Below are 24,820 nucleotides of genomic sequence, written 5' to 3'. Positions count from 1 at the left end.
TCAGCTAGATGCCCTTCTGTGCTAGACAGGGGCTTCAGAAGAGACCAACCAGGGAGTGTTGGGCTGCGCAACCCAGGCCTGGCTCTTCTGGGAGGGCCAGAGTCCTCACACGCGGCTTCCCTGCATCCTCCAAAGGGGCTCACAAGCCTTGATTGAGTCTAGGTCCTCGCTCTACACCACCCCGTTTCTGTACCACAGCCCCTCTGTGTTTGCAGCAGAATACAGAAAGAATGGGTGGGGTGAGGGGCACCACGACAGAGCCCAGCACCACTAACCACCAACTCATGCCCCAGGATGCTAAAGGCTGAGCCACAAACCCATGAGGCACTTCCTTTCCTCTTCTCTTCCTGGCTTCCTTCTCCCTGGACGGTGAGCATATATTCTTCCCCTGAAGACGGCAGGCCTCAAGCTACCCGCCAGTAGGAAGCCCTGCACTCCCACGGTTCCCATGCACCTGCTCACTTGGCCTGTTGGGTACCACCCCACCTCACTACCTCTTTGGGATGCTGCCACACAGGCATGCCCACTTAGGGCTGCCCAGCTGCACTCCGCCTCTCAGAAGGAAACACAAATTAAATGCCAGCTGATTGTCTCCGCGGAGGCGGTATTAATTTAATGTGAACACTTAACCCAGGCGGCCGATCCCATTACAGGCGGGCGGTAATAGATGGAGGAGGCCAGAGCCCAGACGGCAGGCTGATAATGGGGCTGGGTTTTAAGGAACCCCCACACCCAGCACAGCCCTCCACCAGCAGGTAATAGATGGAGGAGGCCAGAGCCCAGACGGCAGGCTGATAATGGGGCTGGGTTTTAAGGAACCCCCACACCCGGCACAGCCCTCCACCAGCACACCGCTGGCCACCAGACACAGAGACCTATTCACACCCTGACCCATCCCGCAGGGCTGCTGCCGTGCCTTGCCTTACTGGGCAGAGGGTAGACAGGGTCGCAAAGCCACAGGGAAGCTCTCTGTGCGTGGGAGGGTGGGGTGGGGGGGGAGTACAGAGTGAGGAGTCAGGAGGTCCTTGGGTACTGGCTGTGCCTAATTCACTTCATAATCTGGGCAAGTCTCTTCTCGACCCTGGGCCTCAGCCCACTTATCTATAATAGCATCATCAAGAATCCCTCTCGGGCCTGAGGATGTAGCTCCCGCTGGCAGAGTGCTTACTTAGCACCCGTGAGAGCCTGGGTTCTCTCTCTTTCTCTGGCCCCATGTAAACCAGGCATGGTGACGTACCCCTGTAATTCCAACAACTCCAGGGTGGGAGGCAGGGGAATCAGAAGTTCAAAGTCAGCCTCTGCTACAGAAGGAATACAAAGCTAGTCTAGGCCCCATGGGACCCTGTCTCAGGGTGGGACCCTGTCTCAGGGTGGGAGCCTGAGGGGGAATCTCTCGGGGTATGGCATCTACAGTGCTCTTTGCATACTCTCGCCATGACCCTATGTGACTGGCGGTACTGCCCTGGATAGTACCTGGCTCAGCTGCCCACCCTCAGCAAGGGGTACCCTAAATCTCCTCTGCCTAGTTGCAGGCAAGGGTAGGAGCATGCATAGGCTTGTTCCTACGTTTTCCTTCGGCAAGCAGTTCCTATGCCACTAACCACAAGCCGCTCAGGACTTACAGAGCCAAAGACTATGGCCATCACCTGTCTGCCAGCGACCAAGAACAATCTCCTCCCCCCCAAAGGGCAGCTGGTGGCCTCTGGGCTGTCTGTCTGTAGCCACTAGGTCTTGGGAGGCACAGAGATAAAGTATAGCAACTTTAGCTGGCCCCGACTCCTGTACTTCCCCGCCCCCAGATGTTCAGCAACTGGCAATGCAGGACATCCTGGGTCTGCCCCTGTCCAGCTGTGTGATCTTATGCAAACATTTTACCTCTCAGTGACCGCAGGAGGCCAAATCATCACCCACGAGAGCAAGCAGAAACCAATTGCTGTGGTCCCTAGACAAATACATACAACAGCCACATACATGGTCCTGTGATGAACCCCAAAGTCTCAGCATCAGCTGGCACATGAGCCCTCAAGGTCAATCCAACAAGCATATGGAGAAAAGATGAGGAGCCCTGGTGACCAAGGGTCCTGGGTCTAATCTAATTGCAGTTGTGTGGCCTTGAGAAAGTTACCAACCCTCTCTGGATGTCAGAACACACCGTATGAAAGGAGTCCAGAACAGGGCTGGGAAGCCATGAGCATGCGGACCGCTCCTCAGCCTTTGCCTCAGGACCCCCTCATGACAGTCAGACTGGGAACACATTTCAGCAACACTGTGAGTGACAGGCCAGATGGTATCTGGGCTACTCGGCCCCCAAGTGCCTAGCAGCATAATCATTAGTGATGGCCGTGACGATGAGCTAGGTGTCACTCACCTGGGTGGGGGACCAACAGCACACAGGGATGGGCAACAGAGGAAAAGACGGCAGGCATTGATGCCACCCAGTGTTCTGCGGGCAAACATCTGCATCTGCCTGCCACACCCACAATGCACCCTAAGAATCAGTGGGCTTTGCCTGGTCCTTTGAGTGCTGTCCCAACCAGGGCCCCCAGGGCATCAAGTGAGATGTGTTGTCCGGCACAAGGCATTAAGAGCATCGTCACGGCACTTGCCTTTAGTGCCAGCGGCCTTGAGACAGAAGCAGAGGGAACTCTGTGAGTTCAAGACCAGCATGGTCTACAGGGCTACATAAAAAGACCCTGTCAAAGAAAGAAAGAAAGAAAGAAAGAAAGAAAGAAAGAAAGAAAGAAAAATATCCTTTTAGGCCAGCTGCAGGATCTTCAGGCAAAGGAGGCTCCAGAGGGGTGTGGACTACCTGACTGTTTTACAAGCCACTGTCCTGTTGTCTAGTGTCCCTGTGTGTCTTGCCTCCCAGTGTCAGGGACACCTGGGGCAGCTTCAGGATACTCACAATAGCAATCTCCTGAGTGGCATGCTGGACAGCCAATGCTGGCCAATGATGCTTCTCGCAAGCGTCCCTGACTAAGCCCCTGCCCTCGCTGCCCCATTCCAAAAAGGAAAGGGATTCTTGGGCTATCTCCTAGCAAAGAATCTGGGCCCCAAGTTGCCGGCCATTGTGAGGTTCCTGGGGTACCACTTCCAACCCCTTCCAGGGCTAGGATATTTCCATCACCTCCTCCAGGGAGCCTTCCTTGCTTTCCCTTGCATCTGCTGCTGCTGTTGCTATGTCCGTCCTGTAGTTCTCAGCCCTGAGCCCTGACTCGGCTCTGGCATCCAGAGCTTCATACATTTCTATTTCCTACCACTGTGGTCACACACCACACTCCCAAGAGGTGAGGAGAGACGTGCTTTGACCACACAATGCTTAACATGCACTGAGCCTTTTACCTCCTCGTGTCCTCCCCGCACCTCTGAGACAGGCACTGCCACCCCACTCTACAGATGAGAACACTGAGGCTCGGGCCACATGCAGCTCCTTAGTGTCGGTGGTAAGACTGATGCTCCAGGCTCCACAAACTCCTAGTCTGGTGCCCTAGCACACTGCTCAGGAAATGTTCAGGGTTACAGTGCCAGGGGTGGGGGGAGTCGGGCAGTGGAGGGGGGTGTACTCACTCAATTGTGTACACAGAACCAAGGTCACTTACTTGGACAAGGGCTCTTCAGCCAGGATATGTTCTTTGCTTGTGAACTCACCTCTCAGGACCCAGAACCTTCCTAAATCAACAACGCCTGAGTCAGCTGCTCTTTTCTAACTGTCTAAAGTGACCAGCAGGAGACAGTGAGGGAACAAAAGACACTTGCCTTCAAGGTAGTGGGAACAGAACTCAGACCTCAATATTCCAGGTCACTTGGTCCCTGGCCTAATGACTTCCTTTCTACTCCCAGGCCTCCCTCTAAAGGGATTAAGGTTCTCACGGGTCTGGGTTGGTTCTCTCAAGAGGTTGTTATAGAAGGGTGAGCCCGCCCACCTCCTCCCTGCTCCCTGCCTTCCTGTCCCATCAGGCAATCATTTCCTCCCAATACAACCCCCTCCAAGATATCCACCTGGAAGTAACACAGCCACATGGCTGGCGCCATGCTGTTGGGTCTTTCGGTCTCCAAACATGCAAGCTGAACCAAACTTTTCAAGTTACCTAGTCTCGGGTGTTCTATGACGGGCCGATACATTTGCCCTCTGAATCTTCTGACTTTTGAATGATGTCACACATCAGAACCACTTCAATTTTAACGAAACAAAGCCACCTGTTCCTTCATTCTCCCACCCCCACCACTGTTTGAAACTGCGCGAGAGTTTTACAATGACTTGGAACGGACAAGAGAAAACAAAAACAGAGGATCCAAACTAATAATAATAATCATCATCATCATCATCATCATCATCATCATCATCATCATCCAAATCCCCATTCCTAAAGACTTGGGGTCCCATTAACAGGCCCCACGTCTTCACCAGCTCATGTTACGGAATCAGCTGGTGGGTGTGGCACCACGAACTAAGGGTCCTTCACTGTCATCCCTGTGTCCTAGTAGTGCAAGTCACACTGCACAGAACATCTCTGTACACTCACATCCACATGCTGGCTATGTTATTCCCACAGTGGTTGCTGTGACCAAGGGCAGACTCAGAAAAGGCCTTTGTAACCCTCCAAAGTCTGGGTGTGACAAGGCTACTCGCTCATGGGTCACAGCAGCAGAGGGAAGGCACTTGGCATCCCACTCCACACCAGGCTCCCAGTTGCCCCGGGGAGTTTCTGAGAGAAAGCAAGATCCCCCATTCCCGTCCATCCCCAGCTCCTGCTGTCCCATCACCCCTGGCCCCTCCCCTCCCCTCTGGCCTTTGCCTGTGAGTTGGTCTCTGTCTAGAACAGTCTCAACCTTCCGAATGCTGAGACCCTTTAATACAGTTGTGGTGGCCTCCAACCATAAAATTATTTTGTTGCTTTTTCATATTTGTAACAACTTTCCTGTTATGAATCGTAATATAAATATCTGATATGCAGGATGTCTGATATGCGACTCCTGTGAAAGGGTCATTCAACCCTCAAAGAGGTTGTGACCCACAAATTGAGAACCGCTGGTCTAGAAGGTTCCACACACACATATATATATCCCTTTCTTTTCTTTCTTTCTTTCTTTTTTCTTTTCTTTTTTTTTTTTTTTTTTTTTTTTTTTTTGTTGTTGTTGTTGTTATAATTTAATCTAATACCAGCTCAGGACTCAGCTTATACACGGCCTCCTCTGGGAATCTTCCTCTGCCCATCCTAGGTCAGGATCAAGCCCCTTCTTGTATACATGGTTCTGAGTCACTGGATTCAGAGAGTTTCTGCTACCTGCACATCTCCCCCCCCCCACCTCCCCCACTTAACACAGGGTTTACACTATCAGGCCAATCTCAAACTTGCAGCCCGCAACTCAGTGTCCAGCCCAGAACCTGGCACACAGCCATCTCATAAGTGTTCGCTGGATAAAAGGACTCTATCAGCTATCGCCTCCAGGCCCGTTCCTTCCTGAGATGTCCACTGCAAAGTTCTGATTCCCTGTAGCCCTGAGCATGGTCTCCCATCAGTTGCCCCAGTCTCCACAGGACTGCCACAGGACAGCTCTGCCACTCTCTCCTGTCCACTTTAAAGCCTGGGCCTACCCAGCTCTGGAAACTCTGGGGCCACAGCTGTCTGCAGGACACTGCCTCAGTGCCTGGGCCTGGCCAAGCTCTCAGTGACTTTCCCCCCTCCCTGCCCCAGTGTCAGAGGCCAGCAGAGGGTCTGGGCACCACATCTCTGCACACGCAGGCCCAGAAGCAGGAGGCTCCAAGGGCCTGTGCCCAGCAGGGTGTGAGCCTCACCCAGGGATATGTTTACAGCCTTGAGAAAAGCAACCCCCAAGGCTATTCTGGAAAGCTAATATGCACCTTGGGCCTCTCCACTGTTTATTGCCAGTGGCTGAGTGGCAGCAGGTGAGTGTGGGCAGTGTGAGACAGGAGCTCGGGTGATGTCCCATCAGAGCCATGTCACTGGCTAGACCCCAAATGTATCATCATCTGAGGCCTGAAGGGTCCGCAGCCAGGCAAAGACAGGGTTCCCACCGGGCTCTTCAGCTTGGAGTCAGGTCCCCTGCCCAGGCCTCAGTCTCCTGATCTGTTAAGTGGGAGAGACCCTCCCTGGATCTAATGAGAATGGTCAAGCACAAAGTGGCTCTCCAGGGGTATGAAGAAGAAGAAAAAAAAAAAGCCCAGAATACAGGGTGCCATCACGTCAGAGGGGACACATAGTGTCCGGGCCATTCTTCAAGGGGAAGCTCAGAGGTGGGGAGGACAAGTAGGCGTGCTTCAGGCCATGCCTCTGACAAGGGGAAGAAGACACTTCTGAGATTTCTCCAGGAAGAAGGCAGAAGATTGAGAGGACCTGCCAATTACCCATGAGTTGATGCAACCGCAGAGGGCTTGCAGCAGGGAGCGCCTGCCTGCGTGTGCCTTCCCGTCATCACTCTAATTGGCTGGGAAGAGGCAGGCTCCAGGCTGTGTTGCGATGGGTAATTAGCCTGGGTTAGCCCAAGAAGGGGAAGAGTTTAGTGACTCAACATTGCTCAATGTGTGTGGGGGTGGGGGTGGGGGGAGTGGGGGGGATTTGTCTCTTATTAGCAAACTTGGGTTACCATGGCAACCCTGGCAGTCAACTTGGTGTAAACCATAGGGAAGGACAGAGATAGGTAACAGGCACCCCCACTTCAATACCCAGGGTGGCTACCAACTCTCTGTGAGACCGGGTCTCCTTCACACGGTCAGTTTCCTGAGGACAGAGGGATAAGCTGGAGCAAAGAGTCCCAGGGAATCTTCTGTGATGTTGTGGTCCCTGGCACTGTATCTTTTTGGGGTCTCCCACGTCCTTATCTGCATTTGGCTGGAGGGGAAACTGAGGCTCAGAGGTGCTTTATGAGACAGGAATTACTACTGTGCTCGCCGTAAAGACAAGAAGACAAAGACTGAGGAGTAAAGCGACTGCCAAGGTCACAACTGCTGGGCAGTGGAAGAACCAGGACTGGACTCCTGACTGGCTCCGAGGTGCGTGCCCGTGGCCAGCAGACTTCCCTGCTTCCTCTGAGCTGGGGTGATCTCTCTGATCCCAAAGCCTGGGCTAGTTTTCTTGGGCTAGGTGATTTCCCAGAAGAGAGAAGGATGAGGAGTGCCTCAGTTTCCCCAAGATCAGAAATGCCATGGCCTGTGTGGCTCCTTTAACAACCCAAAGAGTCCCCTACGTGTTGTCTAGGTAAGCCAGCAAGGCCACCAACCCTGCTGTACAGCAACAATAGCTGCCCTTTCCCACCCAGTTTGCAAGTGTTTGTGCATGTATGCATGTACATATATGTACGTGTGTATGAGTATGTATATGCGTAGGGCATACACGCACACGTGTGCACATGCACGTAGAAGCCAGAGGTCATTCCTTAGATGCCGTGTACCTTTTTCTTGTCTTTTTCTTTGGAGACAGCGTCTCTCACTGAACCTAACGCTGGCCATTTAGGGTAGGCTGGTTATCCAGCAAACTCCAAGGACCCCCTCGTCTCCTCCTTTCTAGCTCTGGGATTAGAAGCCCATGCCCCTGTGTTCGGCTTTTTAAAATGTGGGTTCCAGGCTTGAACTCACATCCCTTTCCTTGCAAGGCAAGCACTTTATTGACTGAGCTATCTCCTTTTGAAACTCACTCTGAGACTGGCTCTTCCAACTTCATGACCACCCCCGAAGCTTGGACTCAGCCAAATGTCCAAAGGGAGACACTCCAGTACAGAAAAATAAGGAGTCTGTGTCACAGCAGGGATGAGACCGTGTCTACCTGTCCCCAACTCTTTGACATCAGACAAATTAGCAAAGGATGAATCAACTCAGTTACCGCCCCCACACACGACGCCCCACTCCACCAGCCAGGGATCTAGCAAAAGTGAATTCATTTCTCTGAGCCTCAGTCTCCTGATCTGTAAAATGGGGTAACAACACTGGCTTGTGAGGATGTGCCCAGGGCCAGCTGCTGGCTGCTAGGGGGAGCTGACACAGCATCCAGGCCCTGGGTGTGTGCCAGGGTGCAGGGTGCCCTTCCTTCCTTGGAGCTTTTGTTCTTATAGTCCCTGCTCCCCGATGCTGGGGAGGTCTGGTACCCTACGTTCCAATTACCAAGCACACAGTAGACCCTCAGGTGATGATTGCTAGGAGCCACAAGGGAGAGAGCAGGAGCCTAGCAGGAGTGGGTGCATGCCCCTCGCCCCCCCCCCCACTTGCCTATACTGACTCACTGTGTGATCCTGGGCCTGTCCCTGCACCTCTTTACAGAAAGCTCAGACTCTTTCACTTTGGGGGGGGCACCATACAACAGCTACCCCAGGCAGCAGGGAAAGTGACCAGAGGCCAGTCTGCTGGACATGGGTCCTCTCACAGGGACAGACAGTGGGGAGTCGACTTGCCCATAGGTTCACAAAGGCAGCAGGCGTGTGTCTCCTCCTGGTGACTTTGCCTTGGGGGCAGATGGGACACTGTACTGCATCTGTTAGCCAGATGGCCTGGCTGACCTGAGGGGCCAAGACACCAGCTGGGAACCTAGGCCTGGAAAACAGAACTGCTTAACCCCTTCCTGCCCTGCCACAAGGGCACATCCCAAAGACCACTTACTCACAAGTGCACTCTCAGGCCTTCGGGCTACCCACCTAGAGTGAGAAACTGAGGGACCTCCCTGGGGCCCAGTGAGGGTCTAGGGTCTAGGAACCTTGGGCCTCCTGACACACACAGGTGAGAGAAGTCCCGGAGCATCAGGGATCTATGGAAGTGCCGATGGTGCCACAAGGCACTGGCTTTTTCTCTTCGGGATAGCAGTCCAGAACAGCCCACCACCACTCCAGCCACAGTCCTCAGGCTGGGAGTCCAGGGCTCTATCTGACTGGGGAATGCCTAGCTCCACTGCATTGGCTGAGCAGCCAAAGCCACATGGTTCAACCTCTCTGGGCCTCAGTTTCCGCACCAAGAAGGGTGGGCCTGGGCTGGGGAGACATGCCAGTTCTATCGTAGAGGGACTCGTGAGTCCAGAGGAAGGAGTTTATCTTCCTCCCAGGACCAGCCATATCCTGAAACTCAAACAGATCCTCCTTACAGAGCATGCCCTAGAGTGTGCCTGAGTCAAGGCAGGCCCTCAGGCCAGCAGCAAAAGCCGCGGGAGAGAAGAGGGTCTGAGGCCTGCATGAGACCCGCTAGGGGCCTCCACTACCCCAGGCAGTGATGCTCAGATGACCTCTCCTTGTTCTGTAGAAAACCAAACAAAGGGGAACGGCACATCCAGGACATTGTCAAGATACCAGGACATAATTCCCAACAGGAAAGGTGGCTGGAAGTGTAGGGGCAGGCCCCAAGCACTGTGAATGGTGAGCAGGATTTTCAACATTTCTAGCCTCCAGGGAACAGGATTGAACGATCTCTGGACCCTCAAACTGGTCCAACAAGGAAAAGATGGCCTCCCGGGAGCTCCACTAACTGGGCGTGCAGGTTGAGGAAGGCATCTCGCAGCTGGTAAGCTAATCTGGGCTCCAGCCCAGGGCTGCATCCTGCTGTCTCTCGATGTCTCCAAACAGAGGGCAAACGTGAAAGAAATGGAGGGGAAAGGGGGTAGGTTAAGGGCGTTGCCAGCTAAGGGTGACAGCTGTCTGTCACCCCAGCAGAAAGGGGAAGACCCAGGGCTGGCTTGAATGCTGGATCTGCCACTAACTTACTGTGCAACCTGGACAGTCGCTGGTAAAAGGGGATGGGGGGGGGCAGGGCTGAATAACCTATAAGGCTTCTTTCTTGCTCTGATTTCACAGGCACTGGGAAGGGCCCCGTCCACAGAGAGTTGTTCCCAAAGCTCAAGGAATGAGCACAGGACTACAGAAAAAGGAAGGACGGACAGATGGACAGATGGATGGACGGATGGCTAAATGGGTGGGTGGATGGATGATGGGTGGATGGACAACGGGTAGAAAAGTGGATGGCTGGATAGATATATGGAAGGGTGGATGTATAGATGGATGACTAGATAAAAGATGAAAAATGGGTGGATAGATGGATCCTGGAAAAGAGAAGCAGAAGGTTCTAGATGTCCCTGGGATGACTACTTACACCTGCCCACAAGGCCTCGCTGGAATCATTCCCAATGACTACAGACCCTCCCGTGACCAATCCCCTTTCTCTAACATGTACACACGTGTGAGTACTCCTATGCACACACACACACATGCCACACACACACACTCCAATTCAGAATCTCAGATCTGTCCCTGCTGAAAGCTGATTCTGCCTACACTGTTTTTCTCCTGGAGTCCCTGGACTTTTTAAACACACTGCCAAAAAAAAAAAAAGCTGGTGGCTTGATTTGGGTTGAACCTCAGGTAATCCTTGAAGCTAAAGACACTCAAGCCCACAAGCCCACTGCCAGCTCTGCTCTGCTCTGCTCTGGCTAAGACCAGAACTTGGTTGTTCCATTTCCAAGACTCAGCTTTTCCATCTGTGCAATGGGTGAGAGCCCAGTTCACTCCTAGAGCATGATGGTGGCAAAGAGAGGCCGTCTGAAGGGGCACGCAGTGGCTCTTGGGAAGCAAACAAGATGGCGTTATGGATCTGAGGGCAGGCAGGCCTCTGAGGCCTTCTCTGCCTAGCCCCGCTTTTCCTCCACCTGGCCTCTCACCTGGAGTGAGATTCCCATAGCTACAAAGCAGCTTTTGTCTGGGAAGGAACTCTAAACCACAGCCCTGACGTCAGTGCTGGAAAAACGACACCGAGCCACCCTTCAATGTCACCTCTCTGCCAGGGCCTGGGAGAGGCCTTCCATGAGGTCCTCGGAGGCTACCTGTCTCTCCCCTGAGGCCCAGATGGAACCCTGTAATCAGATGCCTGCCTCTCAACCCCAGGGAGACAAGGAGCCCAGTTCTCAGCCTGGTAGAGTGAGCTCAGTCCTCTGGGTAAACGGCTCACTTCCCCCTCGCGACCAGCCCGCAGGCCAACAGGGCCACTTCCACAGCCACACAAAAAAGGGGCAGTGACATTCCAAGATCCCCAGGGAGGCAGGGACAGAGACACTCCCCCATTCCTGCCACTTGGCAGCCGCAGCCTGTGCCCTGAATGCCAAGCCATGCCGGGTCTCCTGGGCACCCTGATGACCAGAGTGCTGGAGAGGGGGACAGGGCATGACCTCCTCTACACCAGACCATGCTAAGGAGAGGAAACCAGAACACAAAAGGCCAGTCAGCCTTGGGAGCAGGAGGAAGTAGACCAGTTCCCATTGTGTGGGGGCTGGGGAGAGCTGAAGGCAGAGCAGTAGCATTTGTCACACATTCTGCCACAGAAACCCTGTGACAACCTATGTCTAAGGGGTCATTCCCACTTGCCAAAAAGAAAGACAGAGGCTGCCAGGGTCGGGTCGGGGGCAGTGAGGCGAACTCTGGTTGCCTGAACCTAGGTCGGGGCTCCCACTCTACATGGGCCAATGGTGACCCCCAATTAAGACAGACCAGAGCAGTGTCTCTATGTCCCCACAGTTTAATTGTGCCTTAAGGCCCAGGAAGGAAGCACCTGCAAGTTGGAAGGCCTTGAACTGGGTGAATGAGGGTCCACAGCCAGAGCTCTGATCTCTGCTGCCACTGGGCAGGTAAACCTGGCACTTTTAATATGTTCTCCTTAAAGACAGATGTAGCCCCATTGCCAAGAAAACTAAGATGTTCAGAGGGAGGTGTCTACGAAGGAAAAAGCCCCCTCATTAGGTACACCCCCAGGCAGAAACGGGGGTGGGGGGGCTCTGGGGACATGGTTTTGTAGGGTCAAGGGTCAGAAAGTTTGGCCAATATCCCAAACTACAACTCCGGGGCCTCTCCTAGAGGCCAGGGGAGAGGCCCAGCACCCAGGCCCAGGCCCTGTTGGTCTCTCCACCAGACTCCACTTAAGAAACTGAGGCACAGAAAAACAATGCCACTGTACATATGCTTGGCAGATCAGGACAGGGGGATCAGTCAATACCCCAAGACCTCAAAATGAGGCTGAGCCTGGTTCGGTGCCCTTGGATGTAAGCAGAGAGCCCTGGGGGCGACCTCCAATGTCTCCTCTGTAGGTTGAGAGAGCAACTCCCACCAGCAGTCCCATCAACCTATTCTCATCCAGAGATGCCTCAGACGGGCAGGAGCACAAGCCATGAAGAGCGGAGCCCGGAAGCGGAACCAGAAAGAGCAGTAGAGATGAGAAGAGGAGCGGAAGCCAAGAGCATGGAAGACCATGATGGAGGACTGAAATCAAGAAGAGCTTTGAAAAATAAAAGACCAAGGCGCAGGCGCAGCTCGCGACCCTGGCGGCAGCACCCTTCCAGGCCTCAGTACGTGCTGTTCTCCTCAGCTGGAGTCCCCTTCCTCTTCAGCTTCTCCCACTGGCCCTTCAAGATGTAACCGCTGTCTGCCTCCTCTGGGGAGCCTTCCTTGATTGGCCCTTCACTGTGCTAGGGTAATTCCTGGAATTCTGATTCTAGTGGGGGGAGGTACCCCAGAGCCTCACCAATGCCCAAGTCAGAGTTCCAGGACTTTCTGCTCCTGACTTTGCAAAACTTCCACTTTGCCCCGACTCGGGCAGGATGGCCTTCGGCCCAGTATTGCAGTGGACCAGAGCACAAAGGGGGTTCCCAGTGGGTCTGGGAAGCTGTGTTGTCCCTGTTCAGAGAGGAGCCTGAATGCCAGGGGATTTCACAAGGTCCAGAACTTTCCTCTCCCTCAAGACAGCCAATAGGTGGCAGGGAGCCAAGAACTGCCTTGAATAAACTGAATAATAAAAATGACCAGTGAGGAGGGTGGAAGGCAATATGTTCAGTACAGGAGCCTCTTCCCACCAAGCGACAGACGGGCAGGGCAGAGGCTGGGCCAAGGTGGATTCGGAGCACACACAGAGCGCACATCTTAGGTGCGGTTCAGGCGGTCTTGCAATCAGAGTACTTGGAGGGACAGTGCACACTGCCACTCTGGGCCTACTTTGTTCCTCTCTCCAGCCCCAGCCTGGGCTGAGGATCCAGAGCAGCTGTGAGGGCCTGAGCGCCACCACCCCCATGGCTCCTCGAGTGCAGTCGGCCCAGTGTGTGTGACCAGCCATAGGCAAAGAAAAGGAGACTCTGAGAGACAAGGCCTTCCTTCTCCTTCTCCGGATGGGTTCTGCAAATGCCCTGCTCCAAGGAGCCTCCCTCAACAAGTCTCTCATCCAACAATGACGGTTGCTGTTGAGGTCCAGGGGAGCTGTGATGGCAAGGGCAAGAGGGAGAAGCATGTCACGGAGTGTGGGGTACCCCGGTGGCACTGAAGTCAGAGGAAGCTCCGTGTCAGATCCAGCACAGAAGGCAAGTCCCCAGGCATCAGGGCAGCTGTGCCCAGCCTCCTGAGGTCAGCCTGCTCACTCTTTTCACAGAAGGGAAAGTTGAGGGTTGTTGTGGGCTCCCTTCTCTGAGCACAGTGAAAAGGCTGGGTCTGAAGGCCGATTCCCTGGGTTAAATCCTGCCTGGTCCAGTTCCCTCATCAGCTCAGCATCTCTAGAATGGCTTGAGGAGGGTGCCCACCTCTCAAGTTGGAGTGAGGTTCAGGGAATTAGATGTGAGTGCCCTTCTCTGAGTGGAGCCTGCTAACAGGTGAATGCCACACATATATATATGTCTATGAAATTAACTAAGGGGTTCCTATGCAGAGGCATGGTTTGACAGGCACGTGGCACGCAGCAGTGTCACTACCACACGTCATGACACATCCATCAGCCCTAGACACCGAGCTCCAGAAGCAGAGGGTGGCTGCTCCCTGGTGCTCAGGTAAAGTGCTGAGCATCTGCCATGAGGAGGACAGAATTCTGACTTCTCTGACAATCATACTCACCAGGCCCAAGATCCCCAGCAAGAGACAAGAGAAGACGCTGACCAGGACCTGATGCCCGGGCGAAGTTTACAATGTGACCAGGAGCAAAAAGTTAGGGGGCCCTCCAGCTCCCGTACTACCCTCAAAATGTTTCCAGCTCCTTCCTGCCTGCTGTAAACAGAAAAGACTTTTCAAGTCATTGTCCTAGGGACAGCAGGAGTATTTACAGAGAGCCTGTGATACACACAGTTGGCCTGGCTTCAGCGTGCACTGAGGGGCCCTGTGCCTTCCCACTAAACTGCTGCATGGGGCTGAGACTATTTGGGGAGCCATGAGCAGGTGTGCAATTCTCTGTGCCCGTGTGGTAAGAGTGCTGAGCAAGCACTCTCACGGGCAACCCAAAGACACCGTTGCTCACTCAGCCTTGAGCCCCCCTCATTTAGAGGTCTTCTTCCCCTCCCCCAAATGAGGGGCATCTCTGAAGGGCAGGGGGCTGAATGGCCCAGCTCCCACACCACCCTACACACTATGCCCACACAATTCGTTCCTTGTGTATATGTAACCTTTGGCCATGTGAGCCCACAGACTCCTCCCACATCCTGGGCACAGAGCTTAGCTTCCTGAGTCGATCCGACTGATTGATTTTTGCCTTTTGAAACACGCTTACACTGTAGTGCTGGCTGTTCCAAGTAGCCCAGGCTGGCCTCAAACACATGGTGATCCTCCTGCCTCAGCCTCCCGAGCGCTGGCATGACTGATGTGTGGCACCACAAAGGGGAGCCTTCCCGTTCTCATGACGGGGAGACTGAGATTGGGAGAGGCTCGGCACCTAGGCCAGATTCGCACAGCTTTTCACTATTGTGCTAGGCCTGGGCATCCTGCCAGCTCGTGGAGTTGCTGAGCTGGGACTGAAGCAGGGTCTTCTGACTCCAGAGGCCGACCCCTCCTCCTACCATGCCAGACTCCCTAGATGCCCATTCTGCGTCATCTGACCTCCCAGTCTCCTGGGTAGCCTCGTAGCATACAGCAGCCAGACTTGTAGTCCTCCCAGGCTGCACAAATATTTACTCAGCGTGGACTCTGGTCAGCTTGTCTGAGCACTCTGAGCACCAGAAGGAAGCTGGGAGTAGCGGAGCTCCAGTGCATTGGGGGAGCGGACACATCCGGGCAATTGGGGCTCAGCGTGTGGGGGCTCCAGGGTGGGAGGAAGTGTGGTCTTGGGAACACTATGGGCTCACCCCTTTAGTGCTGAGCGCAGGGGAAATAGAAGGTAGGCCTGTCTCAGGCTTCCAGCTCTCCGCAACCTACACAGAATGCCAGCCTGGCTTCCTGTCCCCAACGCCAACAAAAGACAGGACTGCAAAGTCCCACCCTCCAGGACCTGATACCAGTTGAGATCAGTTCTGCTGGAAGCCGAGGAGTCTGGTTGCAGCAAAGGATACACGCGAGATGCTGCTATAGTCTGCTCTACCCTTCCGTGTCCTTCAAGAGACCAGGTGCTTGCATGCACGTATGAGCGCATTTGTGCACGTGTGGCTGGGCACAGCGGCTGGGGGAGGGGGCGGGTAGGCATGCATCCGGTGGGGCCCCTGGCAAAAGCCTCGCCTGCATTCCTCTGGGAAGGAAGGAATCTTTAGAGTCAGCTGTCCCTTGGTTTCCCTTCTTTTCTGGGACCTCCTTCCCTCCCTCCCCTCCCCTCTGGCTCTGAGAGTCCGTCCCAAATCTGTCCCCAGGGACATGGCCAAGAGACTCAGTAACCTGGTTCTCTAGTGAACTGAGGTCCCAGAAGGAGGGGGTGTGGGTGCGGGTTCCTTTGAGACAAAGGGCTGGTGGGGGTATTGAGAGTTCCGGAGGCACAAATCACGACTGAGAATGGCCCAACTGCCCTTCAGCAGGACAAAGAGGCGGCCTGGCTTTCCTCCACCCCCAACACCATCTCTGGCGCCTTCCATGGGACACAGAGAGAGGCAATGTGTCCTGAAATGGATTTGTTGGGCAGCTCAGGGCTGTTCCCAGAGGGCCCCATAAATTAAGGAAACAGACTTTGAAGGCTACAGTGAAGCACATCCTTACGAGCTTCTCAAACCATGGAGGCCTTCACTACAGAACTAACTGATTCCTTCCCGGCATTCCTCTGTACAGAGGGGCAAGCTCAGAGGCCAAGAGACTTGCCCTTGGTCCTACAGAATGGCAGAGGCAGGATTCGATCACCTTCTCACCATCCCGGGCCGCCTCACTGGGAAACTAAAGGCCCTATTATTTAAAAAAAAACCTTCTATTATTGGGCGCTTGGCCTAGGGACAATCTTCTGAGGCAGTCTTTGGATCTTGGGGCATTAAGGGGCCAGCGCTCACCTGCTGGAGGGCCTCCCTGGAGCATGCTGGGAAAGGCAGGGGCACTCCAGCTGCCCACTTAGCATCTCTTTTTGGAGCCCTCCATTTTAGCTGGCAGCCCAGCCCCTTCCGTCTCGCAGTCAGAAATAGCTGTGACAGAAGTCCGTCCTATCCTGGGAATGAGCTTTTTAAAAAGAATTCTGAAAACAGCCACAGGAGAAGGTGGAAAGCCTCTGAGAAGCCGCTGCTGGAGACTGGTGGGGCCATCACATCAGAGCTAGGATGAGAGCAGTAAGTGACAGTTAAAAGGGCTGCCCAAGCCTGGTGTGGTGGCATACTCCTTTAATCCCAGCACTCAGGGAGGCAGGGGTAGGTGGGTCGCTGTGAGTTCGAGGCCAGCTTGGTCTACAAAGTGAGTCTAGAACAATCAAAGCTATATAGAGAAATCCTGTCTTGGAAAAAAAAAGGGGGGCGTGCTGAGAGGGTCTGCCCAAAGCCAGCTATGGATAGCCCCACCCTGGCCTCAGTTTCCCTACCTCTGAAATCAAAGCACACAGTAGAATTGGTGATTTCTTTTTCTTTTACCAATAGCAAACCTGTTTCCATACAGACTACTCTTTAGAGTCATGGAAAAGCAGCCAGCGGTCAGCATGGATCAAATCTCTGAGGCTCGGCCTCCCACTGTCCCCAGATTCACCCATGGGGTGCCTTACTATGGGCTCCAGAGATCTGAAGGGCCCACTTGAAATCCACCAAGACAAAAAAACCACACAGGTTCCTCAGACCCTCCGACAATTGTCCACTCAGCCCAGGCGCCAAAGATAAAGCCAGCCAAGAGCACATTAAACCCTGCCTGCCTACCTACAGAGAGGCAAGAAAGCCAGCCAGCCCTTCATCATACTGGGCCTACAGGGCTAGGGGCTTCGGACCTGGGACACTAGAAAGTCACCCTGCCCTGCCGGCAGCTGGGCTGCCTCTGCCAGTAATTGTTACTTACTGGAACAGCTGTGGCAACTTTCCTGCCACAGCTGGTGGGACCTACACAAAACTTTTGCTTTACAACCAGAAAGTGACCCACCCTCTTTCCCCAGTAAATGAGAGAGGATGTCATGGAAAGACGCTATGGTATAGGCCCTGGTCATCCAAAGCAGAGACAGGAGACCAGATGCCCAAGACATAGGAGGCACAATGAACACAAAGTCATCTGAAAAGGCAAAAAGACCAGCCATGACACAGACCCAGGGATCATGAAAGGGAATCCAAGTCCCGTAAAGGCTAACTCAGAAAATGCATGTATTTAAAGTTCAGATTATATGACAGGACTCCCCCCCAGGGAAAGTCCCCAACTTGCAAACTCAGAACAAGAGATCTCAGCAGCCCTGGGTGGTGACGGAGAGAGGTGTTTGTTTTGGTTTCCAGATCAACACTGCCTCACAACGTTGCCCTCTACACAGTCTCGGTGACCACACATCCCACACAGTAAAGAGCAGGTTGCGCCCAAGGGAAACCAGTGAAGCAGTGAGCAGAGCTAGGGCAGGGGGTGGGGGCACACGGAGCCAGAAGTTCTGATTCGGGTTGGTGTGTGCAAAGGACCTGCTGGGTATTGCTGACGGTGGACCACGCCAGAACGTGTGAGTTAGCAATAGTGAGGGACATTCTACAGATACACGCAAGTACAACAATAGGACCCCTAAAACACTATCTATGTCAAAGAAGCCAGGTACAAAAAGAACTACATATCATGGGCTTCCTGCTTCTGAGTCAGCCAGAAAAAGCAGATGGACAGAGAGACACGGAGGCAGGTTGGTGACTGCTGCAGAGGGTAGCTGTTTGCAAAAAGACTGGAAGGAGTTTGGGGAGCAGGGGAGGGATCGAATGTTCTAAACTAGACCCTAAATTTTCTAAAGATCACTGCTGAACCTCAAGTGGGTGTTTTTAAGATGGACCAACTCTACCTCTGCAAACCCAAGAAGCTGCAGGTGTAGACGGCTAGGAACCAATCATGAGATGGGATCACAAGGCTCTGAAGCTTACAGAACTGGCTTGACATCCAGCTTACCATGTAGCAAGCAGGAGCCTCTGGGGTCCTCTGGGTCGATGCTAGAGAACCCTAGAGCCCTTTCCTCTCCAGCCAGGACTTGTCTGGTTCTCAGCACTGGGCTGGTTCCACACTAAACACCCTAGAAAGCTACAATGCCTTTGGTAGTCATCCACAGACCAGGTAGACAAACACTTTGGTCTCATCCCCTGGACTGTGACCTCATAATAGTCAAGAGTACCAGAAGTAGGCTGGCAGCTCAGATATATTTACTTATTGCAACCCAAAATCCCCTGCACGCTAGGCCAAAGATCTGTCGTGGAATGTCATATAATGACAAGCCTCGGCAGTCCCCTCAGATCATGTAGCCCAGAGAGTTTTTTTTTTTAACTTTTTTTTTTTTAAATAGTTAACTGTCTTCCTACCTTCTCTCAGAAAGAAAAAAAAAAAGCCTTAGGAGAAACTCCAATCCAGCGGCAAGTGAAAACAGAAAGCTGTGTGGCGCTATATTTATATAGTAGACTTGTTATAATATATGTGTACAGGAGTTATCTGTTCTAGGTTCAGTGAACGCAACTGATGAGGCTATGAGCAGAAAATCAGAAGTAGCTTGTCGCACTCAGATAGATGATGGGCAAGCAGCCGGCCTGGTCAATAGTCTCCAAAGAAAGAGGCTTTTACTTGGAGCTAAAGACTTAAAAGTTAGCATGCTCGGGGGATCAGGTGCACGGACATCAGTGTAAAAGCAAGAGCACTTCCATGACTGGACTAACATTTGATGTATTTGGGGCTCTCTGTTACATTTATTTCTCTCTCTCTGTGGGTGTGTGTGTGGGTGTGTGTGTGTATTTGGTTTGTGTACACGTCCATGCCATTGCACACGTGTGGAGGTCAGAGAACAATTTGCAGGAGTCCATCCACCGTGTGGGTCCCAAGGACAGAACTGTGGTCATCAGGCTTGTTGGCAGCTAGCACCTTTACCTGCTGAGCCATCTCACAGGCCCCATATTCTTATTAACTTCAAGAAACACAGCTGCTGTCCAACCACCTTGTTTCACAGGTTGGGAAACTGAGGCCCGAGGAAGTCAGAATACTGGCTTTGGAAAAATACAAAGCTTTGAATCAACTTCAGAGAAGGTAGGTCTTGGCAATTCATAAGACAATAAAGAAAAGGATGGATGGTGTCCATGGGCCTCCCAGAAAGGCGGGAAGAAAGACGTCCACACACACCCCCCCACCTGTCTCAGCAGGGCCGGCTCATACCAGGAACGTGCCAGAAGTTGACATCACAGCCCACACCCTGGGTGCCACCTGAACGGTTCATTGCTCAATACCATCTCCCTCGAAGCCTGGGCACAGGCTTTCTATCACCTTAGTAGCCAGGGCCAAAAAGCACACAAACAATTAAGCAAACACAGCGCAAGCCCATGTCATGCCTACACAGTCGAAGGTGGCAGACGGGAGCGCCAGCCCATCCCTCCTTCTTGAATTTCACCATCGAAAGCAAGTGTCTCTTTCCCTAGCCCGCCCTGACTGGGGATGAACACCTAGGGCAGATGGGTGCCCTCCCTATGAATGGCACGGACATTCCCAAGATCAGAGATAAAAGTGTCTCCCAGCTAGGCCCGGCATGGGCAACCAGGAATCCAGGCATTTCTGCTTATCACAGGTAATTACTTTACACCTTCCAAAACACACGAGCCTCATCCCACTCTCCTCAGGAACACTGGCTGGAGTCTTCTATTCCCATTTCCCCTTGAGGAGCAAATAAATAGGTTTCCAAGTGGCTGACAATCTCCCCCACAGGTGATGGGAGCTACAGCACCTGACTTCTTCCCATCAGTCAGGAACCCTCAGCAGGGGGGAAGAAACGAGACCCAAGCCCAGCTTCCAGGGAGACTGTAGGAATGGGGGATGTGTGTGTGGGGGGGGAATGGCCCCACCCCCTCAAGAGTCAGGACAACAAAAGTAGAGTTACACACACCTGAGCCTAAGACCAGAGGGCCCCTCCCCCACACAGACCCTCTTCCCCCACCTTGTGTCAGAAAGCTGAGCAGACAGTACTGTCAGCCAGGCTGCAGGCAGAAAGCAGTGTCAGTGCTGCAGCCAAGGAAACTGGACGGTCGGCAAGGAACACACTGGCCACCTTGCAGGCAGTCTACCCATGACCTCCAGCTGAACCTCACCATCTGGGTCCACCCAATACCTAACCCATAGGTGTCCCTTCCCTGGCGGTTTCTTAGGCTGGACTCATGGGACCGCAATAAACCATGAGACTTGGGACAGTGTGAATAGGAGGATGAATTTTTTAAAAAGCTGGTTGGCCGGTTCTGATTCTGCAGCCCAGGGATCTGGGCCTTACAGACCTGGAACAAGATAGCAGATGCCAGAGCCCTAGGACCAGATCCATCCATCTCCGCAAGTGAGCTAATTAAACTCAAGGACAAAAATTGGCAATAAGCTAGTTGAGGGTATTTTTCTACACTTGCTATGGCAAGGGAATCTACCACCAACACCTCGGGAAATACTTAGGCTAGGAGACACACCAGCCAGGACTCCATCAATAGATTAAGTCTTAACTTTCACCACGGATTAGCTAAGCCGCCTTGGGCAAGCTACTTAGTACCTCTTCGCCTCAGTTTCCTCATCTGAAGTATGGGGACAAGGCTGCCTCACACCGCATTGTCATATGGACAGAATGAGATCACCGCAAGTCCGCTGGTTATTGCGTCCCTGGGAAACAATGTGCCCGGCCCCGGAGGAGAGGGGGGCGCCCAGGTATCCCGCGCGCGCCTGCGCTGGAGGATTTAGATGACCGAGTCCTCCCCGCAGCTCGCAGCTCGCAGCCCACCTGACAGGCCCTGCTCCAGGTCCTGAGAGCGACGGAGGAGGGGCGCGCCCACTCACCTCCGTTTGTACTCGTCACGCTCGCGCTTCACCTTGGCCAGCACGTTGTAGAGAGCGCGGATCTCTGGCGTGATGGTGTCAATCTGCACGCCTACGCCGTCTGGGTGCACCCAGGACACGCCGGGGCCCTGCACCGTCTCCACGCCGCCGCCGCCCGTGCGCCGCACCTGCGTGTAGCTCCAGATGGTCCCGGGCAGGCGGCCGTAGTGTTGCGGGTGTGAGCCGCCGCCGGGAGGCAGGCCACCTAGGGCCACCGCGTTGGCGTTGACGCCGGTGGCCGCGCCGAGGGCCTGCCCGCCGCCCGCAGCCGGCGGCCGCAGCAGCTCGGGCCCGGTCTGCACGGCCTGCTCGCGGGAGAAGGTCTTGTAGCGCAGCCGCCGGTCACGCTCGCTCTGCTGCTGCTCCAGCTGCTTCTCCAGGAGCCGGTTGCGTCGTTCCAGCTCGTGCACCTTGGCCAAGAAGCAGCGGAAACGCACGTTGAGCCCCTTAAGGAGGTGGATGTTGGAGCCCAGATCGTCCCGCAGCGCCGCCGTTACCGGCGAGGGCCCCGGCCCGGCGCCGCCACCGCCACCGCCGCCGCCTGCGCAGCCGCCGCCCCCCGGCGGACAGCCGAAGGCCAAGGCCATCTCCCCGAACAGCAGCGAATTGACCATGCGCCGGCTGCGTGGCTCAGGGCCCCGGGCCCGCGGCTCCAGATGCGGCTCCAGCTCGGGGCCGGGTTCCCGGCGCGGCCGGGCAAGGGCGGGCGCGGGCTCCAGCGCGGCCGGGGTGGTGCCAGGTGCGCGCCAGATGCGGCTCCGCGGCGTTGGGAGAGATGGTGGGACGAGCTGGAGGTCGCGGTGGATGCGTGGGGTTGGCGAGAGGTTCGGTGCCTGTGCCGCGACTGTCAGAACTGCTGTGGACCGGCTGCAGTAGCGGCGCGTAGAGGACTCTCGGCTGGCGCTGCCCACTCTGCGGCGGGCCCCGCCCTCTGCAGGCACAGGCCACGCCTCCATGTCCCGCCCTCTGCAGACACAAACCAAACCCCCTTCCCGGCTGGCCTCTGCAGGCGAAAGCCACGCCCCTGCCTGGTCCGCCCTCTATAGGCGAAGGCCAAGCCCCCTTGTCGGAACCGCCCTCTGCGGACGTAGGCCACGCCCATCCTCCCAATGCAGCGATTTCACCCGCTGAGACTCCGCTTCCAGGCTTGCAGCCCCGGCCACGCCCACAGGTCCTTGGACTCCTCCTACCCACGAGCTGCTTTACTTGTCTGCGAGGCGCCATTCGGCTACTGCCAGCTCAGACTCCTCTCACCAACGGCCCAGAAAGCCCTTGCCTGCGTGCGGCGCTGCAGGCCTAGCGGGGTTCATATAATCTAGCGCAGTCTGCATGCGAAGCTGCAATCGGGAACGCGGCAGAGCCAAGCGCTGCAGCCTCTTGAAAAGGGAGATGGCCTGGTCCGCTCACTTGCCTTCCTGGGGAGCCCTGTCCCACCAAGTCTGCCTGGCGGGCTTGACTTCCTGCCTGCCCTCCCTACGCGCCCCAAATCTCACTGCCCCAGATTCTCACACATGCGAGTGACTGTAGCCTGCGAAGGTCTGACAACCATAGTGTGCGAAGATGCATGCACGCCAGCTGCCCTACTCCAGCCTTCGGGGGCGTAGATCACCCTCCTGTCCCCTGCTGGGCAGGTTCAGAGCTCCGGGCCAGCCTCTGCTAGCAGCCTTCAAGCCCACTAGTTCATGGCAAACCCAGAGGCAGGGATGAGAGGTGGGCTGGGGAAAAGCAAGCAATGATCGTGACTGTCCTCACAGCCCTGACTAACCACGACCCATCACCACATTTTCACAGGCAGGCCCTATAGCTGAGCCCAGAGCTGAGGGTCTGTCCATCATTTCTGCCTTGCTGCAGTGTGGAGGACACACCTATCCATCCCATCCATTCATCCATCCATCCATTCAGATGTCTTCACACCTACCACCCCTAAAGTCAGTGTCTCCTGCACCCAATACAAGCATATAATAGATGCCTACATAAGTATTACCTCCACTTTACAGATCTCACTGAGATCTGAGTAGTTACCACCATTTCAAAGCAAGCTCTAACCAGCCTTCTGAGCTGCTGGCCTTTGGTGCTCCCCACACACTTCATAAGGGAGGGACCCCACCTTGAATGCCTGTGGCTTACACTGTCAGCTCTTAACCAGATGTGTGGCATGTTCTAGATTCTTCCAGCCACATCTTTTTTTTTTCTTCACTGCCATTCTCTCTTGTTACTAACTTACATATTTGTCTTGTCTGCTGTGGGTAAGCTTATGGACAGGTACCCTGTGTACAGGGACAATGCCTTGGTGTTCTTTGTGACAGAGGAGACAGAAGCGTTGTGCTCTGGGGCGGTGCTGTGCCCTGACGTTACTGCTGTGTTTCAGGTTTGGTCATGTTGCCTTCCCTCGCTCCCTGCCAAATGAACTCATCTCTGAGCTCTGGCATTCCCTTCTGGTGGCCTTCCTCCTCTGAACCCAACCCTTCCTGGTCACTGCTCTTAAGCCTTAGATCACGTAATCTTTAATACTTTCCTTACCTACCCGCAAAGAATCCAGAAGCCTTTGCCTTGCAGTTGTGGCTCCCAGGTGGACTGAGGATAGAATTCTGAGAGGGTTCTGACCCTGGGATAGATCCAGTTCCCACCCTTATGGTCTCTGAATGCTAGGCAGCATTTCCTCTGATTTTGAATGAAGTCTTCTGCCACCCTCAGAAATCAGATGCTCCCATATCGCGAGAGTTGCTGTAAATATCCTGAGACCTAAGCTACCAATACTCTGAAAGGTATATTGGGTTTACTGCTCTATCTGTTTGCTTGTATCTGGTGTTTGGGATGGAACTCAGCACATCCCAATTGCTAGGTAAGCCTCTACTGCTTAAGCCACATCCTCAGCCCTAAATTGCATTTAAAAATCTAGGCTGGGCATGGTGGTGCACGCCCTTAATCCCAGCACTCGAGAGGCAGAGGCAGGCAGATCTCTGAGTTTGAGGCCAGCCTGGTCTACAAAAGCGAGTCAGGACAGCCAAGGCTACACAGAGAAACCCTGTCTCAAAAAACGGAAAGAAAGAAAGAAAGAAAGAAAGAAAGAAAGAAAGAAAGAAGGAAGGAAAGAAAGAAAAAATCTTGTGTGTGTGTGTACATGTGTATGTCTGTGTTGTGTGCAAGCACACACATGCCACAACCTCAGATGCTGGTCCTCACCTTCCACCTTGCCTGAGACAGGACCTCTTGTTAGATACTCTACGCCAGACTAGCTGGCCCTGGAGGTTCTGCTGAGTCTCCTGTCTCCTCCTATCTTGTCGTAGGAACACTGCAGCTACAGATGTTTGCCACTGCATCCAGTCTTACATAATGGGTCCTGGGGATCTGAACTCAGGATATCACAGCAGCAAGGGCTTTGCCCAGAGCCATCTCCCAAGCCCCGTTATTTAATGTGCAAATAAATGTATATACCCCGATGCTGCAAATTTGCTTTTTGAATACTTTGGTGACTTACATTTTAAATTTTTTTCTTTCTTTCTTTCTTTCTTTCTTTCTTTTTTTTTTTTTTTTTTTTTTTGGTTTTTCAAGACAGGGTCTCTCTGTGTAGCCTTGGCTGTCCTGGACTCACTTTGTAGACCAGGCTGGCCTCAAACTCACAGGGATCCGCCTGCCTCTGCCTCCCGAGTGCTGGGATTAAAGGCGTGTGCCACCACGC

The 24,820-nt window shown here is 54.0% G+C and overlaps 1 protein-coding gene across 1 annotated transcript in view; it reads right to left on the bottom strand.

The window, feature by feature from the left end:
• The window catches only part of IFFO2 (intermediate filament family orphan 2), a 46,787-nt gene extending 22,755 nt beyond the window's left edge, over window positions 1-24,032 (bottom strand). Inside the window, exon 1 of the mRNA XM_084785303.1 lies at window positions 21,103-24,032. Within this exon, the coding sequence (XP_084641429.1) occupies window positions 21,103-22,097 (995 nt within the window). The 5' untranslated portion in view covers window positions 22,098-24,032. The remainder of the gene's footprint in view (window positions 1-21,102) is intronic.
• Window positions 24,033-24,820: the final 788 nt, after the last annotated feature.

The sequence above is a fragment of the Acomys minous genome (genome assembly GCF_964271855.1).
Source record: "Acomys minous genome assembly, chromosome: 6".
Taxonomy (NCBI): Eukaryota; Metazoa; Chordata; class Mammalia; order Rodentia; family Muridae; genus Acomys; species Acomys minous.
The sequence above is the reverse complement of the archived record's forward strand: the minus strand, read 5'-3'. Positions and strand labels throughout refer to the sequence as shown.